We start from the raw sequence: 25,584 nt of genomic DNA, 5'->3' as shown, positions 1-25,584 counted from the left end.
GCCCGAATAGTGTGCTTAAAGTATGACTAAAAAATGTCAAAATCGGAATACAACTGTTCAAGTCCCCAGATACCGAATATGTTGATCCCAGTCCTTAGCATTTGATTGAAAATATTGCTCTATCTGTGAGATGTTTCATTGAAATTCGGAGCAAATCCTTTTCGGATAACAGTAAGACTGTTTGTTAATCCATTAAATCGGGTCAATACTTCCATTAGCCCTATATACTTGTATGTACCTATTACAAAAATTTTCGAACTTCCAGTTTACTTTTTATCGCTTACATCGGCTAGTAGATGAGTAAGCTCACTGTAAACGATAGAGCGTGTTTTACTAATAACCAGGGGCGGATCCACGGATCTTCGCAGTTTTATATTTTACCTTGTCCGCCCTTATTTCTATCGAAAGAGAATTCTACTGAATAAAGGGTTATGATCCTGAGGCAGGGCTTCGATTTTCATTTTTCTAACAAGCCTTATGAGGAATGTTGTTCACAAATACTTTTATAAAAATGTTTTAAAATAAGTTCTTAAGCATACCTGAGCAATGTCCAAATGAATTCCCTCATAAAGGCACTTATTATTTCTGACTTTGAATTCTTCTCCAACGTTTTTTAAGGTAAAGTTTCCCCAACACCTATAATAGGGTATTCACAAAATGCTTAACGGATATATAGTACGTACATATGTAATAAGTACATACAAACACATATAAATGGGCAATATCTAGTAGTTTATACATAATAGGGGATCGGCGCAGGTAGATTGTCCAACGTCGTAAGAGAAGGGATCAAAATTGCCTTAACAACTTTAACTGGTTGAAGAATGGAAGCTCAGAACAGCAGTGCAACTATATTACATACATATTTACTGATAATGATAACAATATTATTTTCAGAAAAGGTTTAGTGTAGCCGATTTTTTGCAAAAATTTCACTAAAATGTGACGGTCGAACGTGATGATTTGAGCAGTTTGCAATACTGCTGTCGTGATTGTCATCTCGAACGCATCAAAGCTCTCTCCAAAAGGCCAATGCGCCCGGTTAAACAGGTACACTCATGTTTGGGTATATAATAAACTTAAACCTAATCAACTGACAGACTCTGTGACGTACAAACCAAATTGGGATCCACATCTATATCAAAATAACTTGATGCCGTATTATTTCGCTTTCGTACTTTTTCTTCAAGTCATATTATTGCTACTGCTAATAGCCACTCAGAGAAAGATTTCCTTTTACAAATCAATGCAGATCATCCACGTAGCCCGTAAATGCACATGACCATGTGGCTATTTCTGTATTCTTGCTTTTAGTTTTTCATAATTAAGAGATCCACACTGCGTTATATTTGATTTTTTAGCGATCGAAAGTACTCAATTCAGTATTATGAAACTGCAGTGCTGTCGTTGTTGGTTCAAGCTCAAAGACACGAAACACAATAAAAACACACCGTTTTAAACTCTTTTTAACACAATTTTATGCATCACGTATTCGACATAAACAGGATGTTGTCAGAAAATATAACTGTTCAATAAGAGACCTACTAAAAGCGGCATATGTTTTCCAATATTCGTAGCTCCTATTTAACATAACGTTATTTAAATCAGTTTAAGATTTACATTTGTTTGTTGTACGTCCTACTAAAATATAAATGTAAAAAAACAATAAACTTTCAAAAAATGCAAAAAAATATTACTTTTTGAAAATCAACTACTGAAAGAAATATGCATTTTAGAACGATAATATTTGTATTTCTTGCCCAAGTTGTCGGAATTTATAAAGCCACATCAGGGCAACAAATACAGTTTGAACATAATTACTCTTCAAACATGGGCATATGCTCTTGTGGCTAATGAGGTTTCACGAATTGTTAAGTATTATTTCAATGAAATAACTTAAAACTATAATATAATTTAAAATCTCTATTTTATACACAACAATTAATATCAACTGCATTTAAAACAATTTTAAATTTGTTAATATAAATTAGCCATATATGTAGAATTGCCTACAATTGAAAATGTTTTTACTTAATTCCCAATTCCTTTAATTCTTTTTCATCATCTACGGAATCTTCATCGTCAGAGCCGTGCACTGATGGAGCAGGGGTTGTGTGTCCTTTAAAAAAAAATAAAATAAAATAAATAAAATATTTTTTTTTGGTATTATATAATCGAATTACTGGAGGATGTAGGGCTCGGTGGTTCACTGAAGGGCCTAGAAAAGTTCAATGTACTCCGTGAACTGTAGAGAGATCCATCATCAACATAATCGGGGTAAACTGCTTGTAGTGCCTTAACTCTAGCTTGGCGGTAATACTTAAAAAAAATAATAATAATTATGTTTTATAGAATCAGTTTACATACTTAAATACGCGCATTACTTACAATTCCTAAGGTTCTCCAATCTAAAAGATCGCTGAGACGTTCCGTACGATTTCTCTGAATTATGCGTTGACGTCGATTTAATCTTGCAAACTCCATCATAAATCCGGAAAGTTGTTGAACACTGTTTTCTAAACCAATGTATCGACGGTCAACAATATATATACCATAAGACTTTGGGTCGCAAATATGCTCATTCATAAAACAACCAAAGCCAGACAAATTTGTAGTTATGCTTGGTATCCCCATAACTGTGCACTCCGCTGGAGTGTATCCCCAAGGTTCATAGTACGACGGAAATACTCCTAAATGGCAGCCACGTACAAATTCTTCATAATCAATACCAAAAAGCGGATTTGTAGACGTTAAAAACTCTGGATGAAACACCATTTTCACTCTATCATGCACCGAGTTGAATAAATTGCAGCGCCGAATCGAACCCAAAACAGGGTCATTCCAGTCATCAATCTAAGTAACAAAGGGTAAAATGTATGTGTAATAAATTCCATTTATGATGTCTTTGCGATATATCTATGTATCTTACAATATTGTGTGTAGTAACCGGTGGCATTGAATCTCTCTGCATAGCAAACATGCAACGCTTAATTTTAACCAAATCATCTTTTGTAAGAAGTTCATCTGAGCTTGGTATATGTCCTTTTACACAAGAATCAAACATACGTTTCCCAATAGAATTTTGTACGTTGTTAATGGTGTCGCGCAATTGTTTAATAACTGCGTGTCCCCGTAGGGAGTCTACATTAAAATTATTTACTTTGGTGGGAAAGATAAGGAACGCGACAACAGTTGTATCAGGCTTTTCATGTTTTAACATTGCATTGAGTCGAGCCAACGATTCTATAAATATATCAGCACCTTTATTTCCAAATTCATATCGTCCGGCAATAAAAAAATAAAGCGTCTTATCTAAATCAAAATCCATATGTCTATAAATTTAGAAATTATTAAAACTTCTGTGTTCACATAAGCAATTGATAATAGAACTTACCCATAAAAATGTCCTCGAACGAATTCATTGATTTTTTCTTTAGCAACTGCATGCAAGTTTTGGAATTCGTGTATGGCGGAAAATTTTTTCACATTGAGACCATTTGGCGTTATGATATCAGGTTTTCGCTTGAGTAAATGTTCTGCTTCATATCCGGTTATTTCAGATACCGTTGTGAACACATGAGATAAATGAGTGGCAGCTCTTTCAATACAATATCGGTGGTAAATTTGTCGTTTTCCCGCTTCTTCATCTACAGCAAACTTGTCTAAATTATTATAGAAATCTGTATTACCAGCACACAGATAACGGCCCAAGAGTGTAGCATGCGTTGTGAAAACTGTAGCAATTTCTACATGTCGTGTCCGTAGCGCGATCAAGCCTACACCTGCTTGCCATTCGTGAAAATGGGCGACTATTCTAGGGGTTTGCAGTTCATGGTTACTAGAATAATCTAAAGCACGATTTCGAAACTAAAATTATAGTAATCAAATCCTTGATTATTTACTTTATACGTATACTTATACCGTTGCCTTAGAAATAATATCCTAATCTCACATTCAATTGGAAACCAAATTAATCTGGTTCAGCTTATAACTGAATTAATTAAATAAGCAAAATGGTTTAGATAAATATCACTATAGGAAGATATCAGTACGTATTTTCAACTACTTGAAACCTTAATAAACACATATGTGAGGTTAGAATCTAGCAATACTAAGGTAACAAATAATTATGTATTTACAAACCTCCTCAAGAAATTCAGCAATCATAAAGCCTAATATAATCGCATCGTTTGTTTCAACATCTAAATGTGGTACACCTAAGATTTATTATACAAGTTATAAAAACGACAAATGTACATATATATTAACTCCTATATGAACATCTTACCAACATGGCATTTTTCCCATAACTCTGATTTGAATTGATCCAATTTCCATGCACCTGAGCCGATATCAAACAGTATGAGTTGAGGGTTACCATCGACTAACCAACGTCCTGTATGTATTTTATAACCGCGCGTTCTCATTGTATTCACTGCATCTAGAAGTGGATTACCGCGTGGAAATTCTATCTCCTCCATTTCTGTGCGTGCACAATGCTCTTTATAAGGGCCCATGAGACACAGCTGCTCACCCATCTCTTCTGTTGAAACATATGCTTTAGAACGAATGACTGTGTAGATGCCTCCAACCTTGTTAGCCACTTCCCATGCTATTTCGAAATTCCATCGATTTTCTCGAGAAGCAATGTCACCGCGATCAAAGAAATCTTTTAAGTCACCACCGGACTCTACTCGAGAAAATCGCCGATTCATCTGTAATGAATACAAAATGATTTAATAATATAAATATTTTGAGAACTCTCTAAACTTTCCTGGTCCTCCATTCGAAAGGAAAGTTGTCTTCGCAACATTTTGCTCCGATCTACAATACTACTGGCTACTGAATGGATTGGACTTTAAATGTAAAATCGTCGCGAACTATCATAATGTCAATCGACGTATACCAGTTTCTTATCTCCCAATAAGATGTGTTTGTTTTAAATAATGAATTGTAATCAACATAAATTATGCAATACTTTTTCCTATTTACAAATGTACATGTATACAGATATTAAATACAATTGCGCTGACGAAAGCATCTAAACCCCTAATAAATGTTGCCATTTCTTCGTGATTTCAGTATTCAATATTTACACATTTTATATCTTAGATTATTTCTTTCAAATTTATCATATTAAATATCGTTTTGTTAGCTATTGTTCCTTGATTTGATACGCATGTTCAAATATATATGGTATATGTATGTATGTATATGCATTAAATAGAAAGACTAATACAAGATATATTAGTGGAAAATGCAGCGATTCAAAGAGTTGAATAAAAGTGATGTTGTTCCTTCGGTTTAAAAATCATAATAACACTGTAATGCTGTGCTAGGTGCACAGGTCACTATGTTATCGATGTAATTTAAATTATAGATAACACGTTTCACTACAGCATGTTTCACTTACTTAATAAGAGAAGAGCTCATGTGTGGATTAACTAATGATCAATAAATTTGATTCGCGCAAACACTTTTCCTCACTTATGCATTTTAAAAATATACCCAACCACATATAAAAATACCATTATAAAGAACTGTCAAATACAGTTCAAATGTGGTTTACGAATAAAGTCAAAGAAGAATTCATGGGATTCTACATGAGTTTAATTGAAAATTATTCTTACAGATTTGTCAAACAGGAAAATAATGAATTTTTCATTTGATATTTTACTGAATATTATAATTATTTTTAGTTTTTTCGTTTTGATAAAAACTGTAGTATTATCTTTTAAGTTTGATCAAATTGAACATAGGTGCTACATTTTAATAAATCGGTTCAATAGTTTAGAGATTATCCCGGAGAAAAAGAAACACGTAATTTTTATACATGTGCGCATATAAGTATATACAGCGACATTCCCCAATACGAACAGTCCTAATAACCGGACAGCTCCCGTAACCTGGACAAATTTCATGAGCACAACGCTTTAATTCATATTTTCATACACTAAATTGGTAGTTTTCGTTCAAATTATCTCTGATAAACGGACAAGATTTCATTTTTCAAGAAATTTTATACAATTTATAGTTCCTGCTTTTTTAAACTGTCTGGCTCGCGGTGAATGAGTTTCCCTTTAATTTTCATATAGTCATTCACTGATTGATGACATGGGCTTACATGTACAAGTTTAGTAGTTGAAGCTTCTAAATTTATGAAAACGTTATAAACACATGTTTTTGACACTCCTCTATATGTGGACAGCTCCCACAGCCGGACAAAACATTGCGGCTTTAGAATACCGTCCCAGGATTTCGGGAATAAAATTAATATAGTCGGATAGAACAGTTTCTCCAGATCAAGAATATATATAGCTTTATCCGCAGAAAACCAATAGTTTTCGAGATATTTGCGTTTAAAGTTGAATATTATCACTATTTGAATTACGTATTTTTTCGATGACTAATATTACATTAATTTTAAAAAAATTTACAAAAGGATTTTTTCACGTTAAAAATTAAAACGCCCCGGTGTTGGACCGACCAGTATTATTTTTTTGAAGTGCGGATGAAGGTCGCCAAATCAAAAAGGAATTTTACGCGAAAAAAACTTGACACACCCCATTGGCGGGTAATAAAAAATCCTGCAAAAATTCTTTTTTTGGGTATAATTTATTTTTTGTTATTTCTTTTAGTTCATTTACAAAAGATGTCGAAAACAATAAGCTTAATATTGATGTAAAACTACTTTTGCACTATATTGAAAAATATAAGTGTAAAATTAATTTTAAATCGAAAAATACGTAACTAAAACGATTGGTTTCCTGCCACTTTAACTATATATATTCTTGATCTGGAGAACCTCCTCTATCCGACTATACCCATTTTATTCCCGAAATCCTGGGTATACGGTATACTAAAGTTTTCCTCTTAAATGTTTTAATTCAATGATTTTGGTATGGCTGATCATTTAAATGTCAAAATTACAATTCTTCTAACATCGCGATTTGATGGTAAAGATGGAGAGAGGAAGACCTCAGTATTAAAAACTGTTTATCCCCGCCTCTGACTTATCGAGATATTTGTATTTAAAGTTTAAAAGTAATACACGGTATTTTACTATGTTTAACTCAAATCGCACACAATATGTAAATCTAAAATTTACATTTATTGTGTGCTTTTTAAGAAAATAAATATACTTTCAAAACAATTTTCAAAAGATTTGTGTGTTTACATTTATGACAAATACCAGTGTGAAAAAATAATCAAACAAGTTTGTTTATTATCTTTATTGTTATTTTTTTGCAGCGCGGCCAAGGGCCTTCAGTGCAGGAAAGAATTCTACGCAAAATAATATATATCTTATCTCTATTTATTAAATAATATATGATATATAATATATACGAATGAATCAAAATTCCTTTTGATCTATTTTCGCTTTATATTATATATTATTAGTCCACTACACAATATGTGGCAACATTTTTATTTGTCATGAATGTAAACATACAAACGGTGAGTGTGAGTTTCTTATATACATACAACTGTTGACCTTTAAATGCAAACATTTCAAAATTTTTAAGCCTGAGGTGGGTATATGTGTATAATGTTTTTTATTCTGAGTACCTCTTCTATCCCCCCCCATTATCCTCATATTGTGGCGCCAAAATAATCGTAATCGCGCCAAGATATGGTAATAATATACAAATCTGTTTATAAACGATGATACATATGGAGAAACATAAAAACTACTTTTGGAGATATTTGTATTTAAAAATATAATAATAATAATAATACCCATCAAACAATGTATGAAACAAAAATAATATTAAAACCTTTTTTTCGAAAATGTGAAGGAAATGATGATGGTTGGTTCCAAAAAAATCGTAATCGCGCCAAGATATGGTAATAATATACATATATGTATATATATAAATGATGATACACACGGAGAATTTGGAGATATTTCTATTAAAAAAAATATTAATAATAATGCCCATCAAACAATGTATGAAACGAAAATAATAATACAACTATTTTTTTCGAAAATGTCAGAAAGAAATGAAGATGGTTGGTTCCTGCACTGAATATTAAATCCTTTGTTTCGTTTCGACTATATTGTTAGATTCGATTACAAGATTTTGTTTATTAGGTCAAAATATAGTAAAAAAAAAAGCTTGAAAATTTTTAGTTGGCTTAAAATGACCTTAATAAATTTAACATAGCAGGTGTACTAAATGAATACAATCTTTAATTAGATTGGACGATATGTATTTTTCCTTATGCACTTTCGGTAGTAAAGCTCCATACTTATTTTCATTAAAATATCTGACATTTTACTCGGAATATGGAACAAAAATAACATTTGTTACAAAATAATATTTCACAGCCATAAAATATATCACACGTACAAAAGAAAATGCATACATATGTATTTAGTGTACAAATTTATAAACCACAAGACACCGTACATTATAACATTTATACATATATATATTATGTGAGCTATTCTAATTAGAAATATACATATGTACACAATTCTCTTCTTTTATATCACTTCCTAATATTATGGTTAATATATTTCCAAAATAATATCTTACCTTGTAGATAGTTGGAAGTCGACTGCGTCCAACTTTCCGTATGCACCTCTATGAATTTATGGTTGGTCGAAAACGGCTGACAAACTAGCTTTTCTGCAAAATGTTCTGCTACCGCTCTTATTTATAAATGTCAAATAAAGGTCAATAACAAGAGCTTGCTTCACTTCAAAATTCGCCGGCCTGGACGTGCTGTCAAACTTGCTTAACTTAAGAATGGTTTACAATTGCACCCTTCAAGAAAGATTTCTCATTAGTATGGGTATTATTGAGGGACTAATGTAAAACCTTTTTCCTTTAGTATATTAATTTAAATCACGATTTACAATCCCAACTATTTTTTTATCAAAAAACGCCAAATTGTCTGCAAGAACAAACTAAGCGAACTCAATTTGCTGGGGTACCCTGAATATTTGTTGCTGTATTTCTTATTAAAATTATCTGCAAAGAGCTGTAGATAATTACGATACCTCTATATCGAAGCGAAGGCTGCATATAAACAGCGTTGCCACAGTCAACTGTAATTTTTAATTTATTATAATTGTTGCTATAATTATTTATTTCAATTTCAGTTACATCCAATCAAAGCAATGCACTGCTAAATTGCTTTGAACTTACAATTGCGTAAACATTTAATCTAATCGTCCCTTCCCTCCGTCTTCCTCGTCATTCCTTGGCATACGTTTGGGTGACAAAAAAGACTTATGTGAACACTGCTTTAGGGAATTTCGAAAAACGCAAATTCGAAAAGAAATATACTTCGGGATGAGCGTAATGTGCTGAACACATAGAGCGCGACAGACTGCTAACGACATCTGTCAAATATTAAAATACACACGTTCTTAGGAACACAGTTATTTAAACAGCTGCATGACTACACGACTGCAGGCCGTCAGTTGTCGCTCTCGCTAGCTTCAAAATATTCTTTTATTTGCCAACGACAGTAGGACGATAGTAGAGTTGACAGTAGAGAGGTGTGATGCCACTAATATGTAAAATGTAAAATTATTCAAAGCTCTAACAAACCTGATGTTATTTTACAAATAAAAGCATAAAATAGCTCTGTTTCATCATTTGTAATAAAAATTGATAATTTAAAACAAATAAATTTACCTATTTACTTATTTTTTGCATAAAAAATTCCACTTTGAACAAAATATTAAAATTTCATTGAAGTGAAAGGTATTAGTACGACCACAACGAAATTATGTACATGCAAAATGGACAGCTGTGTTGTCTTGTGTACATGTCGACCACTGTTATGTCGCTGCCTTCTTACAAATATTCATATAGAAGGATTCACGACGCCATTTACAGTTCACTGTCGTGCTGCCATGTCGCGTCGGGCTCTTTGTGTTCAGCACTTAACATGAAACAAAGCTATAAATATACACAAAGAATGGTTTCACATCAATTATTTATGCGCGTACCTTTGAGATTTGCGTCTACAATTTAAAAATTAGAAAATTTATATTAACAAATATTCTTTTGAATCAAAAAATAATCATTTTGATAAAAACCATTTAAAAAACAAATTTATCAACATTTCTATGTGCGTTGCGTGAATAACATCTAATAGACCATTATCAATAAAACAATACCGAAGGCAGTGAAAATTTTGTTTTCAATTTAGCACAGGTCGTAAGCACGCGGGAGTTAAATTCAATGTGATCTCAAACGCTTACATAAGTACATACGTTCGAATCCTGAAATTCATGAAAGTTTATTTTTTTTTTTATTAATTAGAAGCTTAAAAGACATCATTCAGTTACTTTTATAACATTTATACGAACCAACAAATATGAACAGAAAACAGCGAGTTGAACGATTGCAAGCAAGGCGCGGTCAGGAGGCACAGTACGGATATATTAAGTTTGTCACGAAATTTGTAACACCCAGAAGGAAGCATCGGAGACCCTATAAAGTATATACATAAATGATCAGTATGTTGAGCTGAGTCGATTTAGCCATGCCCGTCTGTCCATCCGTCTGTATATATGTATAACTGAGGGACTAGAGTTTTTAAGATATCGGTTTGAAATTTTGCAAACGTCATTTTCTCTTCAAGAAGCTGCTCATTTGTCGGAACTACCGATATCGGACCACTATAACATATAGCTGCCTTACAAACTGAACGATCGGAATCAAGTTCTTGTATGGAAAACTTTCACATTTGACGATATATCTTCACGAAATTTGGTATGAGTTATTGTTTATAGAAATAATGTAATATAGAAAGAAATTGTTCAGATCGGCTCATTATAGCAGATAGCTGCCATACAAACCGAACGATCGGAATCAAGGGCTTGTATGGAAAACTTTCGCATTTGACGTAGTATTTTCACGAAATTTGATATCGATTACTGCTTAAGGTACAATACAATCTCCTAAAAAATTGTTATAGCATATAGCTTCCATACAAACTGAACACGTTACTAAAAGAAATGCACCTGTAAAGTGTATTTTAGCTTCGATGCAACCGAAGTTAACGTTTTTTCTTGTTTTTCAATACTTGTAGATTATATTTTTAGAATTTTAAAATTTATATGAAATCGTGTGTTTCAGTTTTTCTCAATACAAATCAATCGATATACTACATAATTAAAACAATAGTCTTAGTTGAAACGCCCAATATTTAGTGCTTACTTATGGCATATTATAGGTTTTCGATTAGTGGCGTTTTGTGGGTGGGAGAGTGGTCCCAATGCGCGCATCCAAGAGGTTTTTCTCCGTTTTTTGTCAAGGAACACATGTACCATGTTTCATTACGATATCTCAATTTTTGCGCAATTTACAGCTTGCACAGACAGTCAGACGGACAGATAGACTGGCGGAGTTTAGCTCATCTCGTCAACCTTAGGGGCCATCCATAAATTACGTCACACGAATTTAAGGACTTTTTAACCCCTCCCCCCCTCCTTGTCACAAGTTGTCACATTTTGAACAAAATTTTGAAAAAAATCAAAACTAAATCATCTTGTGTCCATGGACTTTTGACCCACTCCTTTATATCATTTATTACTGGTAAATCAGGCACTTCATTTTCGTTCTGAATTTGGATGTCAGGAACATCTTTCGTACCAACATCGTCTTCTTCCATCCATAAAGCATCGTCATCATTCATTAAACAGAGAATCTCTCGGGCACGTCTAGCCGCAATACTTTGAGGACGCATTTTCGCGATAGGTAACAGCTCTTGTTTTTTATGTGATTGTTTGTGTTGATTGGTGGCTTAATATGAAGAAAAATATAGGCCACATATGCTACACGATCTTTTAAATAAGTATGACTCGACACTAGGGCAATAACTATCATGGAACTTGTTTCAGATGGGATGATGTTTGGAGATTTAATAATATCTGTAGTAATAATGGAGCAAACTTAGCGTTGTTGTCATCACTCTCTGTGACTCCATAACCTTCTGATGTCTGCTTAATTAACACAGGTGGTGGTAAAAATCCTTTTTTTTAATAATTTCCAAAGACTAGAACGTCTTACACCGCAACATGCAATAGTTTCACATTTAACTATTTGTAAAAAATATTGTGACTCACGTACATGATTAGCATACCAAGTAGCATTATTTTTCAACATCATAGTTTTTTCAATATCCAGTCCAGTAACAGTTGGTGCAACAAATTCAGCAACGACTGGAAAATTATCAATGACTAACTTGCTTCAAATGTCAACCAACACATTGCCCGCACTTTCGAAGTTTCGTTTTTCTAGATCTGAGACGTAGTTCGATTACTTGAATCAAGATGTGACCCGAAATCATCATAATTTAAAAGTGCACCAGTAAGTTCGCGTCTGAGAGGTGCCATACGTCGTTCAACTCTGTTAATTGCACTCCTTCCTGGGGCGTTTGTTGCTATATAAATTGCATCTAAATGAAAATATTTAAAATGTTGTAAAGCTGAAACTATAACACGGGGGACAATTTTGTAACTTGGATTAAAATTATAATATTGTATAAAATAAAATAAAGTACGATTCGCAGAAGAGCCCCAATGTTTACAAATTTATTGTAACGAACCCTGGACACGGCGAGTATACCTCAGCAAGTTATATATACTTGTAAGAAGCAGGGGCAGTAAAAAGCTTCGTTACAACTTAAGTATTAAAAAACAAATATTGTGTTTTTAATTGTTTAATATTTTTTCACGTTTGTACATCACAAATTTTGAAATGTGATGTCACAAAGCTTTTGACCCCCCCTGCCCCTTGTCACACAGTGTCACTTCTGAATGATATCCTCCCCCCCCCTTCAAGGTGTGACGTAATTTATGGATGGCCCCTTATCATTTATATATAAGTATGTAAATATACATATGTATGTATGCATATATGTATGTATAACGCTACATATACATATCTAGCTCGATTAGTTTTAGGTGATAACAGTTAGGGGAACAAAACTGTTCTACTTTGTAGCAATATCTTGCTACTTGCATACAAATACTTACATATCCCTAGCTTTGATTCTTGCTAGAGTATAAAATGTTCAGTTGCACCCGAACTTAGCTCTTCCTTACTTGTTTTTGTTTGTACCTTTTAAGTAATAAGTATGTATTACTATATCTACTCACATATAATTACATATGAGTGTACATACTCGTATAATACCATGTAAATTCTCGCAGTACGAATAGATAGATTTACTCGTAAAATGAGTTTTTTTACACGCTTTTTTTTTTTGCTCGGATAATTTTTTAAATTGTCCCTAATAGTGAATTTTATATGAAAGTGTTTTTACACGGTTTGTTAGCACGAGTAATTTACTGTCCCAGTTGACCATGCAAAAAGGAAATCAAATGTATGTATGTACATAGCTATTTGAGGGTACAGTGGCTCAAGAAATCTCGCATTTTATTCTTGGTAACGTATCTTAATTTCGCTTGCAAATGCTTTAATCATCTCTGCATAAAAGAAACATATCTTAATTAATATGTTATTCTTAATTATTAGTTTTTAAGTAACTCCAACCGCTTATATCGTCACCTGAAATGCAAAATAACGTAACAACATTTTCGGAAATTTACAATGGCATGAATGAAACACGAAATAAAATAGAACATGAGTGAAAAAAATAATTTAATATGTATTGGTTATAATTGATTTATATCTAATCGCAAATCCTGAAAATGTTAGACATATGTAATATTATGTATGTAATTTGATGTAGTGAATCGTAATCAATAAGCCACTCAATTTCAAATTTTTTGATGATACGTTATTTTGCATTTCAGGTGACGATATGTACATACATATGTATGGATGTATGTATATATGAATACATATGTACATATGTAAGACACCGATTAATAAACTCGTTCTTCGATACAAATTATTTCGTAATAAGTACACTAATAGGAAAAAATTATTATAATAAATATAACTACTGAATTTATGCAATTTATACAAATTATTTTAATTTTGATAATTAATTTTCGTTTCGTTAGTAAACATGCCACACATACTTTTCTATTCACCTACATACATATGTACATACATACATATATACTATTCTCACAACATTGTTGCAGCATTTTATATTCAATTTTATAGTAGTTTGTTTAGTATTCACTTCACTAAAATTGATCTGTTCAAATATATTTCCAACCACTCAAAACAACTTTTTGCGCCCGAAATGGTCGAGTGCATTTAATACCCGACTACTATTCAACGGTTCTTGGGTTAAAACACAACCATGGCAAAAAACACAAATATTTTATGTTTTTTCGACAGAAAATGTCACATCTATCAGTTGTTTGGAAACGCCAAAATATAGAAAATTATATTTCTAAAATAACATAAAAAGCCACACTTTAAATAGCAAGGAAAACTTGGCCGAAAATTGAGAAAAACATTTATTCTTCGCTTTCATCACCATCATTTAAAAACGCTTCAAATACATACACATACATACATATGTATGTACAATGTATGTAAGTATTAAATACAATGTATTTCCACTAAACATGCACGGTTTATCGAAAAACTAGTTGTGCGTCGAACAGCAAGCAGTTCAGACCTCGTAATAATTGTTAAATTATTGAGAGGTAAATAAAAGTGGATATTCATAGAAATTTTGAAAATTTTAAGCTAAAAAGGATGACAACCACTTTCAATGTCAACGGTTGTAAATACAACGGTAATTGTAAAGCCTACAGCTTTGTATTTTTGGAGTTGGCGATTTTATCTTAACTAATCTTACTCTTACATATTTCGTTATTTCAGTAAATCTAATAAATTTTCCACCAGACATCACTCTTAATACTTTTATACGGGAATATGTGCAGTTAACGGCTACAAAATACATGTGCTTGGAAGGAGGATGTGGCGTTTGTGTATGTGTCATTAAAGGTAAACGAACCGTCAGCGGAGAAACCCGTACATGGGCTGTTAACTCGGTAAGTAAATTTTTGGGCATAGAATTTTATTATTATTCTTATTCTATATTGGCGTAGACATCGCTTACGCCAATTGGAGATTCCAAGTGTAGCCAGGTCCTTCTCCACCTACCTTTCTAACGGTGTGGAAGTCTTCCACTTCCTCTGCTTCACCTGGCGGGTAATGCGTCGGCGAACGATATTCGCCGTTGCCAATGCCCAAAGGATCATAGATCAAATTTTATTACCAAAAAATAAGTTTCCTTTATCTCTTAAAGTGTTTAACTTTACTAAATACATGCATGGATTGGGAGATTATAACAGCTGAGGGTATAGGCAACAAAAAAATGGGCTATCATCCAATACAGAAACGACTAGCCAAGATGAATGGCACTCAATGTGGTTTTTGCTCTCCTGGTTTTGTTATGAACATGTACGGTCTTCTTGAATCGAAAGGAGGAAATGTTAAAATGACGGAGGTTGAAAATTCTTTTGGTGGCAATATTTGTCGATGTACTGGATACCGTCCTATATTGGACGCTATGAAATCATTTGCTGTGGATAGTACTATACAGATTCCCAAAGAATGTATAGATATTGAAGATTTCGAGCGTTCCGACTGTCCTAAAGTCGGTGCGCAGCTTAAAGGCACTTGCCAAACGCCATTAAGTTACTTGACCTACCCAGACGGTACACAATGGTATTGGCCGCGAACATTTTCTGAACTCTTTGAATCACTGTCCAAAATACAGAAAGAAAAATTCATGCTTGTCGCAGGAAATACAGCACATGGCGTCTACAGGAGGTCTTCAGATATAAGACATTTTTTTGATATTCATGCGGTGCCGGAGTTAAGGCAGCACTCTATAACTAATGAAAAGGTGACACTTGGTGCAAATATAAGCTTGACGGAAGCAATGGAAATTTTTGACCAATGTGCATTGAATCCTGGCTTCGAATACTGTCAGCAATTGAGGGAACATTTTGATCTTATCGCAAACGTGCCAGTTCGTAACGTAAGTATTGAGAAAGTTTTTTTTTTTGAAGAACTATTTCCCTTGGTTTGGTTCTTTGCTTGAGTAGAAAATTATATAATATTATACATATTAATTGAGTTTTGTTGGTACACATACATGTCAAAATAACTTATTTCTTCTTTCCAAACATCCTTTTACTAACAAATTGCATATAAATGTACTATTTTATTACTATCTAGATATTTTAATAAATACATACATATGTACATATATCTAAATGTGAAACGAAGTGGAACAATGATTACCGTAATTAGTGAGATTGCGAGTAGCCAACATTCAATGACCTCATGATTTTAATAAAAACATTTGCAGTTGTAGAATTTATGATACATAAGTACTATGTAAATAATAAAACTAGAACTACGCGCTTTCAGCGACAACTAGCGAAAATACCGCAAGACTTTTTTGACAACCTAATATTATAGATGCTCTTAATGTACTTCTCGTTCAAAAATAAATAATTTACTGTATACATTAAAATTAAACATAATAATTTAGATACGAAATAAAAACTTTATTATGTATGTATTTCCCAGTCTGGAACATTGGCAGGCAATATCAACTTAAAAAAATACTATCCTGAATTTCCTTCAGATGTATTCATAACATTCGAAGCACTTGATGTTCAGATTATTGTTGCAGAAGATGCGTCTACATGGAAGACCATATCACTAAAGGAATATCTAGCTTTGACGAATGACCAAATTATTATTATAGCATTCGAATTAAGAGCTTATCCAAACGACAAATTTGTGTTCGATTCCTACAAAGTAAGCAAAGAAAGATATAGCACCTTAGAATAACAATTAGTTCTACACATATCAAATAAATTTTAGATAATGCCCAGAGCTCAAAATTCGCACGCCTATGTAAACGCTGCATTTTTATTACATATGAATATGCCAGAAGGCAAGATTGTAGATGCTCGTATATGCTTTGGCGGTATAGCACCCGATTTTGTACATGCTAAAGAAATAGAATCTGCATTAGTTGGTCAGAACTTATTTGAAAAGGACACTATTTCGAATATATTTCAAAATTTGATTATCCAACTGCAACCTAATGCTGTTCTTCCGGACGCTTCACCTGAATACCGAAAAAGTCTTGCTGCTGGTCTACTTTACAAAAGCCTTTTAAAAATCGCACCTAAAGACAAAGTGAAGGATGAATATAAAAGTGGTGGCAAGTTACTTCTACGACCCCTTTCATCCGGAACTCAATCTTTTGAAACTATAGAAAAATATTACCCAGTTACTGAAGCTGTGCAAAAACTTGAAGGTGAGCCACATAATAACTAATATTCTTAAGAAAAAAACACCATAAGGTTGGTAAAAAATGAATACCTATAGATATTACTACATATATTCACCTAATTCTCTAAGTAAGCTAGGCTACCACGGTTGGTTAAAAAAATAAAAATAACCGAAATTATAATTTTTTATTTTAACTTTATAATTTATAAAATATAGATATTTCTAATTAATTATATTGTTTATATTAAGCCATGATTCAATGTTCCGGAGAAGCAACTTATATGAATGATGTACTAACTTCTTCCAACGCGGTTTTTTGTGCTTTTGCTACTGCAACAAAAGTTGGCGCAAACATCGAAAATATTGATGCTTCTGAAGTTTTACAAACTCCAGGTGTGATAGCCTTTTATACCGCAAAAGATATTCCTGGTATGAATTCATCATGTGATCCAATATTCGGATATCAATCTGAAGAGATTTTTTGCAGTGGCATTGTTAAATATTACGGCCAACCCTTAGGTGTAGTGGTTGCACAAACAAGTGATATTGCGAACCGCATTGCCACAAAAGTAAAAGTGACATATTCAAATAATGTACGAGAACATAATATTTTAACCACCACCGCAGAAGTGCTTGAAGCAGATGAAAGGAAACGAATTCATATGATAAAAACTACGAAACTCGATGAAATAGAACTTTCACAGGAACCAGATATTAATTCAAAAGGTGTTTTTGAAATAGGTGGGCAATATCACTTTACAATGGAGCCGCAAACTACTATAGTTGTTCCTTTTGAAGAAGGACTACACGTATGGACAGCAACACAGTGGATGGATCATACTCAAAGTGTAATAGCAAAAATGTTGAAACTTCAGGTAAACAATGTACAGTTGAAAGTTCGCCGCCTCGGTGGTGGTTTTGGCAGTAAAATTTCACGTGGAAATCAAGTTGCCTGCGCTGCATCATTAGTAGCATACAAACTAAATCGACCATCTCGCTTCGTGCAGACCATCGAATCAATGATGATGTCTAATGGAAAACGTTGGGGTTGTCGGAGCGATTATGAATTTCACATAAAAGCCAATGGAAAAATTCTAGGACTTAAAAATACATTCTATCAGGATGCAGGATGTACACTCAATGAAAATCCTATTGACGGACATTCTGTTGTTTGCGCAAAAAATTGCTATGAACTTACTGACTTGAGCACTAAAATTGTGGCCGAAGCTGTCATAACGGATGCACCCAGTTCAACATGGTGCCGTGCACCAGGTTCCGTAGAAGGAATAGCAATGATTGAAAATATATTGGAACATATTGCATTTGAAGCAAATATAGATCCTGTAGATGCACGATTAGCTAACTTAAAATCTGGTAACAAATTGGAGCAGCTACTACCGCGATTTATAAATACAACAGATTATCGTAATCGACGAAAGCAAATTGACAGCTTTAACGAAAATAATCGGTGGATTAAACGAGGCTTAGGCATAGCTATAATGGAATATCCAATTTTTTATTTTGGTCAATATTCAGCAACAGTTTCCATCTATCACGTAGATGGTACTGTAGTTATATCTCACGGAGGAATCGAAATGGGTCAAGGTTAGTAAATAAGGTTATAATGTATACTTAATTAAACTGATAAAAAATTACCTGTTATTTTTGTCTTAAGGCATTAACACGAAAGTTGCTCAAGTGGCAGCACAAACACTGGGTGTACCATTAACTTACATTAAGATTGAATCTAGTGACACTATCAATGGTGCTAATTCTATGGTTACTGGAGGTGCTGTGGGCAGTGAAAGCCTTTGCTTTGCTACTCGAAAAGCTTGCGAAACTCTTAATGAACGTCTTAAACCAATTAAAAACTCGCTTGGAAAGGAAGCTAGCTGGTTGGATGTTGTGCAACAAGCGTGGGGGAAAGCAATCAATATGATAGCTAGTGATCATTATAAAGAAGGAGACATGCAGAATTACAGCGTATATGGTTTGGCTCTAACCGAAATTGAAGTAGATATATTGACGGGAAATAATCAAATAAAACGTGTTGATATATTGGAAGACGCTGGTGAAAGTCTAAGTCCATACATTGATATTGGTCAAGTGGAAGGATCGTTTGTTATGTTGCTCGGCTACTGGCTTACGGAGCAGTTAATATATGATCGGACAACAGGAGAACTTCTAACAAATCGCACGTGGAATTACAAACCACCGGGTGCAAAAGATATTCCGATAGATTTTCGCATAGAATTACTGCAGAAAAATCCAAATTCAGCAGGATTCATGCGTTCCAAAGCAACAGGTGAACCACCGTGTTGCCTAGCAGTCAGTGCGATCTTTGCTGTTCAGCATGCTTTACAATCTGCTCGTAAAGATGCTGGACTAAAGCGTGAATGGGTTCGTTTAGGTGCTCCAACAACACCTGAGACCATCGCACTGAATGCTGGAACAAATGTGACCAAATTCTCTCTAGCATAACCGCTCGGTGAAATTAGTTATAAAAAAATTCGTACATTGTTCAATATTTAAAACTTTTTGGTGACTGGGTATTTGAAAGGTATTATTACATAAATACATATACCATATGTATCATTTTATTGCTGTTACGTTTTGTTTAAATACATTATATACATATACATATGTATGTATATTGCAATTGAATTGATTTTTTATTATTATCATTTTATTTGTGAAAATAATGCACTCTTATCATTTTCCCTTATCAGCGAATACAAATTATTTTTAATTTGGTACACACATACATACATATGTACATAAATAAAACTGTTACGTTGTACATAAGTACTTGTGATACCAAATAACAACAAGTCAAGACAAGCTAGTGTTTATTTCGGAGGAGAGTTGCGCATTGCTCTATTATACTCGTATTATCGCCATTTTTGAAAGGTCTTGAAAGAAGATAGCACGCAGTATACGAGTATAAACTTGTCTCGTTTAGAATTTGACTTGCAATAAAATAATAATAACCCAAGTACTTGGTAGTTTTTCTTCTCAGAGTATATATGTATGTACATACATACTTGTATAATGTGTGGGAATTAATTCAATTGAGCGATCAGTTATAAAAATGTACATATATACATATCAACAAGCAATTGTCGATAATGTGTAGTTGTTAGCGTCATAATTTATACAAAATAGCCCCAGCAGAAAATTCGTTCGACTTCTGATATATGAATTTGGGATAACAAATTTAACTTAAACTTAACTTAAATTTAATTTGAATTTATTTTATAATTGAATAAATAACATGTGAATTTGTCATGTTTTATGTTTTAATATTTGGGTTTGCAATTAAAAAAAATAATAACTTTTTAAAAATGTGCAATGAATTTTTAATATAGTTTTAATTAATTAGGAATATACATACATACATATGTATAATAATTTTCCGGCAGGCTAGTTAAGTGTTGTTTACACTTAAATATATACTTACTCTTTTATATAACTCACTCTCAACAAAAGTATTTATATTTTAAAATGGTTAATAAATAGACAGTGGCTGACGAACAGTCAAGCATAACGGACGTGTCTTTTAGAACAAGTGAGGAATACCATTCACTAGTATTTACATACATACATACATATGTAGACATAAAAAAATTAGCAAAATGTCAACAGGCTTTTCAATTAATGGTAAAATTTACAACGGTGAGTACATTTATAGCATAGAATTGTGTAAAATTTGAATTATCGATGCATTTAATAACAAATTTCCGCAGTTACATTGTCCAGTCTACCAGCAGATATAACATTAAATACTTTTATTCGTGAGTATGTGGGACTTTCAGGTACAAAATTTATGTGCCAAGAGGGTGGTTGCGGTGTATGTGTTTGCGTTGTTACGGGAAAACATCCAATTACTGGAAATGTACGAACATGGACCGTCAACTCTGTAAGTTGAATTTGTTTTAATTTAACCGTTAATCTTATCAAATATTTAGCGAATAAAAATATACCTTATTATATTAAAAGTGTTTGACATTGCTGAATACGTGCGTAGATTGGGATATAACAACCACGGAAGGTATTGGTAATAAGAGTGTTGGCTATCATGCAATTCAGAAACGTTTGGCCAAAATGAATGGCACTCAATGTGGATTTTGTTCGCCTGGATTCGTAATGAGTATGTATGGTTTACTGAAATCTAAAGGTGGCAATGTTACCATGGAAGAGGTGGAGAATTCTTTCGGCGGCAACATTTGTCGCTGTACTGGCTACCGACCTATATTAGACACCATGAAGTCTTTTGCTGTCGATAGTACAATCGAAGTTCCTAAAGAGTGTCAGGATATTGAAGATATCAATAATATAATATGTACTAAAACTTCAAATTTATGCAAAAGCTCTTGTACTATCCTCTCAAAACGACCGCGTATAAATTATAAGGACGGTAGTGATTGGTCTTGGCCCAAGTCAATTGGTGAATTATTCTCAACTATCGAACAATTAAAAATTAAGAAATATTTTTTGGTTGCTGGTAACACTGCTACTGGTGTTTTTCGGCGCGATCCGTTTATTAAAACGTTTATAGATGTTAATTGTGTGTCTGAACTGAGACAACACAGTATTACTCCAAAGGCCCTAACTTTAGGCGCTAACTTAAGTTTAACAGATACAATGGCAATATTTGAAGAGGCAGCTAAAATGAAAGGATTTGAATACTGTCAACAACTTTGGAATCATTTCGATTTGATTGCAAATCTACCAGTCCGAAATGTAAGTACATAATTTTAACAATAAATCTATGTAGGACTCTAATTATTACCGTGAATATGACAGATTAAGTTTGCAGGAAGTGCAACTATAAAGTATGTATGTATGTATATAAATGATCAGCCTTACGGGCTTTGTCGATTTAGTTACGTCCATCTGTCTGTTCGTCCGTCGATATATACGCGAACTATTCCCTCAGTTTTTGAGATATTTATCTGAAATTTTGCATACGCCCTTTTATCCTTTAAAAGCTACGCATTTGTCGGAACCGACGATATCTGATCACTATAAGATATAGCCGTCACACAAACTGTTCGATGAAAATCAAATTCTTGTATGAGAACTTTGATAAATTATCTTATCGAAATCCGACATAGATTATTGTCTTAAGTAATCTCCCAATTGTTCACATTGAACCTCTAAAGATGAAGCTGCTATTCAAACTTCTTTTTTGCTTTAATATTCAATTGTAGCTACATATGTAACTTATTTTTCAGATGGGTACTTTGGCAGGTAATCTTATCATGAAGCACAATCATAATGATTTTCCCTCCGATGTGTACATCGTTTTTGAAGCACTAAACGCTCAAGTGGTACTTCAAGAAAGTCTAGTAAAAGAAAAAACAGTAACAATGACAGAGTTCCTGAAAACTGACATGAGCGGTAAAATTATTAGAGCAATTATTCTCCGACCTTACATACGTGAGCAATATATTTTTGATTCTTACAAGGTAAATATTTCCCATTACGCTATAATATTACATTTTTTTATAATCTCATATGTGATAGATTATGATAAGAGCACAAAATGCACATGCCTACGTCAACGCTGCATTTCTAATAAATGTTGAAAGACCAAGCCTTAAAATACAAAATGCTCGTATTTGTTTCGGAGGTATAAGTCCTGGCTTTATTCATGCGACGGCAATCGAAGAATTTATGAAAGGAAAGCAGCTATACGATTCACAAGTTATAGCAAAGGTTTTCTCAATAGCCAATAGTACTTTCATTGCTGATCCAGACCCATCTAATGGTTCGGCTGAATATAGACAGAAACTTGCCTGTGGTCTTCTTTATAAAACCATATTGAAAAATACTCCAGAAAGCTTAATTCCACAGAGATTACTAAGCGGTGCAGAAATCCTCAAGCGTCCACTATCCTCGGGCAAACAAGTGTATGAGAGTATACCAGAAGATCATCCTGTGCACCAACCCATTGAGAAATTCGAAGGTTTAAAGCAAACAGCAGGGGAAGCAACTTATGCAAATGACATTCCCGTAGCAGTAAACCAACTGTGGGCTGCTTTTGTTACTGCGAAACTTGTGGGGGCTACAGTAGCAAATATTGACACTTCTGCCGCATTTAAATTACCAGGTGTCGTTGCATTCTTAACATCCAAAGATATCCCAGGAAAAAATACAATTAGCGGCAATGAACCCATGTTTTTCTTGGAAAACGAAGAACTATTTGTTAGCGGTGCAATTAAATTTTACAATCAGCCTATTGGGGTAATAGTAGCGGAGTCAAATGCTACTGCTAATATGGCTGCCGAATTGGTAAAGATTACTTATGACGGCGAAGGAAGTGAAGTTTTTCCTACTTTACATGATGTTCTCAAGAGCAGTCGCTCAGATAGAATCAATCATACGGTTAAGTCACTCATAGAAAATCTAAAGATTGAAGATAGTTATGATGTATGTGGTTTAGGAAAATTGGATTTGGGTCTGCAATATCATTTTTTCTTGGAACCGCATACCGCTGCAGCTATACCATTCGAAGGTGGATTGGAGGTATATGCAACTACTCAGTGGATGGACCTTCTACAAGGTGTATTAACAGAATTACTTGATATGAAAAATAACGAAGTCCAAGTGAAAGTACGTCGTTTGGGTGGCGGATTTGGTGGTAAAGGAACTCGAAATTCCTTTGCTGCTTGTGCTGCATCTTTAGCTGCCCTCAAGCTTAACCGCCCGGTGCGTTTTGTTCAATCTATAGAATCGATGATGAATGTTCTAGGAAAGCGGTGGGCTTTTCATTGCCGGTACGAATTTTACGTTAAGCAAACAGGAAAAATAGTTGCTTTGCGTAGTGAGTTTTATGAGGACGCAGGATATCAATCCAATGAATCACCAATGGGTCACACTGTTTTAGTATCTAAAAATTGCTATGAATTTACTGACAATTACAAATTGGATGGCTATATGGTTTTAACCGATTCACCCAGTAACACACCGTGCCGAGGGCCTGGTTCAGTGGAGGGAATTGCCATGATTGAGAACATTATCGAACATATTTCTTTTGAAACAGGACTAGACCCAATCGACGTACGAAAAGCCAACTTAATTCCAGGTCATAAAATGGAACAAATGTTGGTATACTTTATACAATCGACTGATTACAAAATGCGAAAGCAGAAAGTTAAAACCTTTAATGAAAATAATCGCTGGCGAAAGAAAGGTCTAGGGATCGCCATCATGGAGTACCATATTGGATATTTTGGACAATTTCCGGCCACCTTAGCTATTTATCATCGTGATGGCACTGTCATCATTTCACATGGTGGTATCGAAATGGGTCAAGGCATGAACACGAAAATAGCACAATTAGCGTCTCTTGAGTTAGGCATACCAGTGGATATGATTCGATTTGAAGGGAGCAACACTGTTAATGGTGCTAATAGCATGGTGACTGGAGGATCCATTGGCAGCGAAACACTCTGCTACGTATATATTTTCCGATTATTGCATATTTCTTTCATTGAATTTATATATATTTTAGGCGGTGCGTAAATGTTGTAATATAATTAACGAACGTCTGAAAAATGTACGGCAATCACTTAAAAACCCTTCATGGTTACAAATAATACAAACTGCTTACAATCAACACATTAGTTTAATTGTAAGCGAAGATTGTAAGCCCAACGACATGGACCCGTATACTGTTTGTGCTTTAGCCCTTGTTGAAGTGGAAGTCGACATACTTACCGGAAATTATCATCTTCCTCGCGTGGATATCTTGGAAGATGCAGGCGAGAGTCTGAATCCAAATGTAGATATTGGACAAATTGAAGGAGCATTTATGATGGGTCTCGGCTATTGGACGTCTGAAGAAATAGTTGTCGATGAAAATACTGGGGAACTGAAGACGAACCGAACATGGAATTATAAACCGCCCGGAGCTAAAGACATACCGATAGATTTTCGCATTGAGATGTTAAGCGGCAGTCCAAATGTAGCTGGATTTATGCGGTCTAAAGGTATTATTTGTTAATATGTACCTAATCATATATGGTTTTTTGAATAATATTTCTAATTTCAGCAACTGGCGAACCAGCAATTTGTTTGGGAATAGCTGTAGGCTTTGCTTTGCAGGAAGCCTTACAATCTTCACGTTCTGATGCTGGTTTAGCGAAAAAGTGGATTCCCTTAACTGCGCCTATGACGCCGGAGCGAGTTTTGCTACATTCAGGCACCGATTATAGCATGCTGCATCTGAATTATACTTAATTGTACTAATTAAAATGTACTGAATTGATTAATTTAGAAACTTACTTAGAGAATTATACAGCGTACAAATACATATGTATGTACATATGTACATTTATAATCTTCTTATACATAC

The 25,584-nt window shown here is 33.8% G+C and overlaps 3 protein-coding genes across 4 annotated transcripts; 2 read left to right on the top strand and 1 right to left on the bottom strand.

The window, feature by feature from the left end:
• Positions 1-1,453: 1,453 nt before the first annotated feature.
• Positions 1,454-8,988, bottom strand: LOC105223312 (glycogen [starch] synthase). 2 transcript variants are annotated; one of them, XM_011200998.4, is made up of 9 exons: positions 8,829-8,988; positions 8,544-8,774; positions 4,289-4,715; positions 4,144-4,217; positions 3,395-3,867; positions 2,930-3,332; positions 2,389-2,853; positions 2,184-2,319; positions 1,454-2,119 (listed from the first exon to the last, which is right to left on the bottom strand). In XM_011200998.4, the coding sequence occupies exons 3-9, from the start codon at positions 4,713-4,715 to the stop codon at positions 2,028-2,030; spliced, it is 2,070 nt and encodes a 689-aa protein (XP_011199300.1). In that variant the 5' UTR covers positions 8,544-8,774; positions 8,829-8,988; the 3' UTR covers positions 1,454-2,027. The 2 variants fall into 2 exon arrangements, with proteins under 2 accessions (XP_011199300.1, XP_029404983.1); XM_029549123.2 differs by having other exon boundaries at positions 8,544-8,979.
• A 5,542-nt stretch (positions 8,989-14,530) lies between these two features.
• Positions 14,531-19,870, top strand: LOC105223311 (uncharacterized). The gene is made up of 7 exons (XM_019989279.3): positions 14,531-14,694; positions 14,781-14,953; positions 15,211-15,948; positions 16,506-16,739; positions 16,806-17,247; positions 17,472-18,827; positions 18,898-19,870. Exons 1-7 carry the CDS (start codon positions 14,655-14,657, stop codon positions 19,701-19,703), a joined length of 3,789 nt encoding a protein of 1,262 aa, XP_019844838.2. The 5' UTR covers positions 14,531-14,654; the 3' UTR covers positions 19,704-19,870.
• Positions 19,871-20,721: 851 nt separating this feature from the next.
• LOC105223314 (uncharacterized) lies at positions 20,722-25,576 on the top strand. Its single transcript, XM_011201005.4, has 7 exons — positions 20,722-20,897; positions 20,969-21,141; positions 21,222-21,965; positions 22,460-22,693; positions 22,752-24,686; positions 24,742-25,219; positions 25,282-25,576. The coding sequence occupies exons 1-7, from the start codon at positions 20,858-20,860 to the stop codon at positions 25,467-25,469; spliced, it is 3,792 nt and encodes a 1,263-aa protein (XP_011199307.2). The 5' UTR covers positions 20,722-20,857; the 3' UTR covers positions 25,470-25,576.
• The last annotated feature ends 8 nt before the right edge of the window (positions 25,577-25,584 follow it).

Source organism: Bactrocera dorsalis, chromosome 2 (assembly GCF_023373825.1).
Source record: "Bactrocera dorsalis isolate Fly_Bdor chromosome 2, ASM2337382v1, whole genome shotgun sequence".
NCBI lineage: Eukaryota > Metazoa > Arthropoda > Insecta > Diptera > Tephritidae > Bactrocera > Bactrocera dorsalis.
Note: the sequence above shows the minus strand (reverse complement) of the source record. Positions and strands in the feature narration are given on the sequence as shown.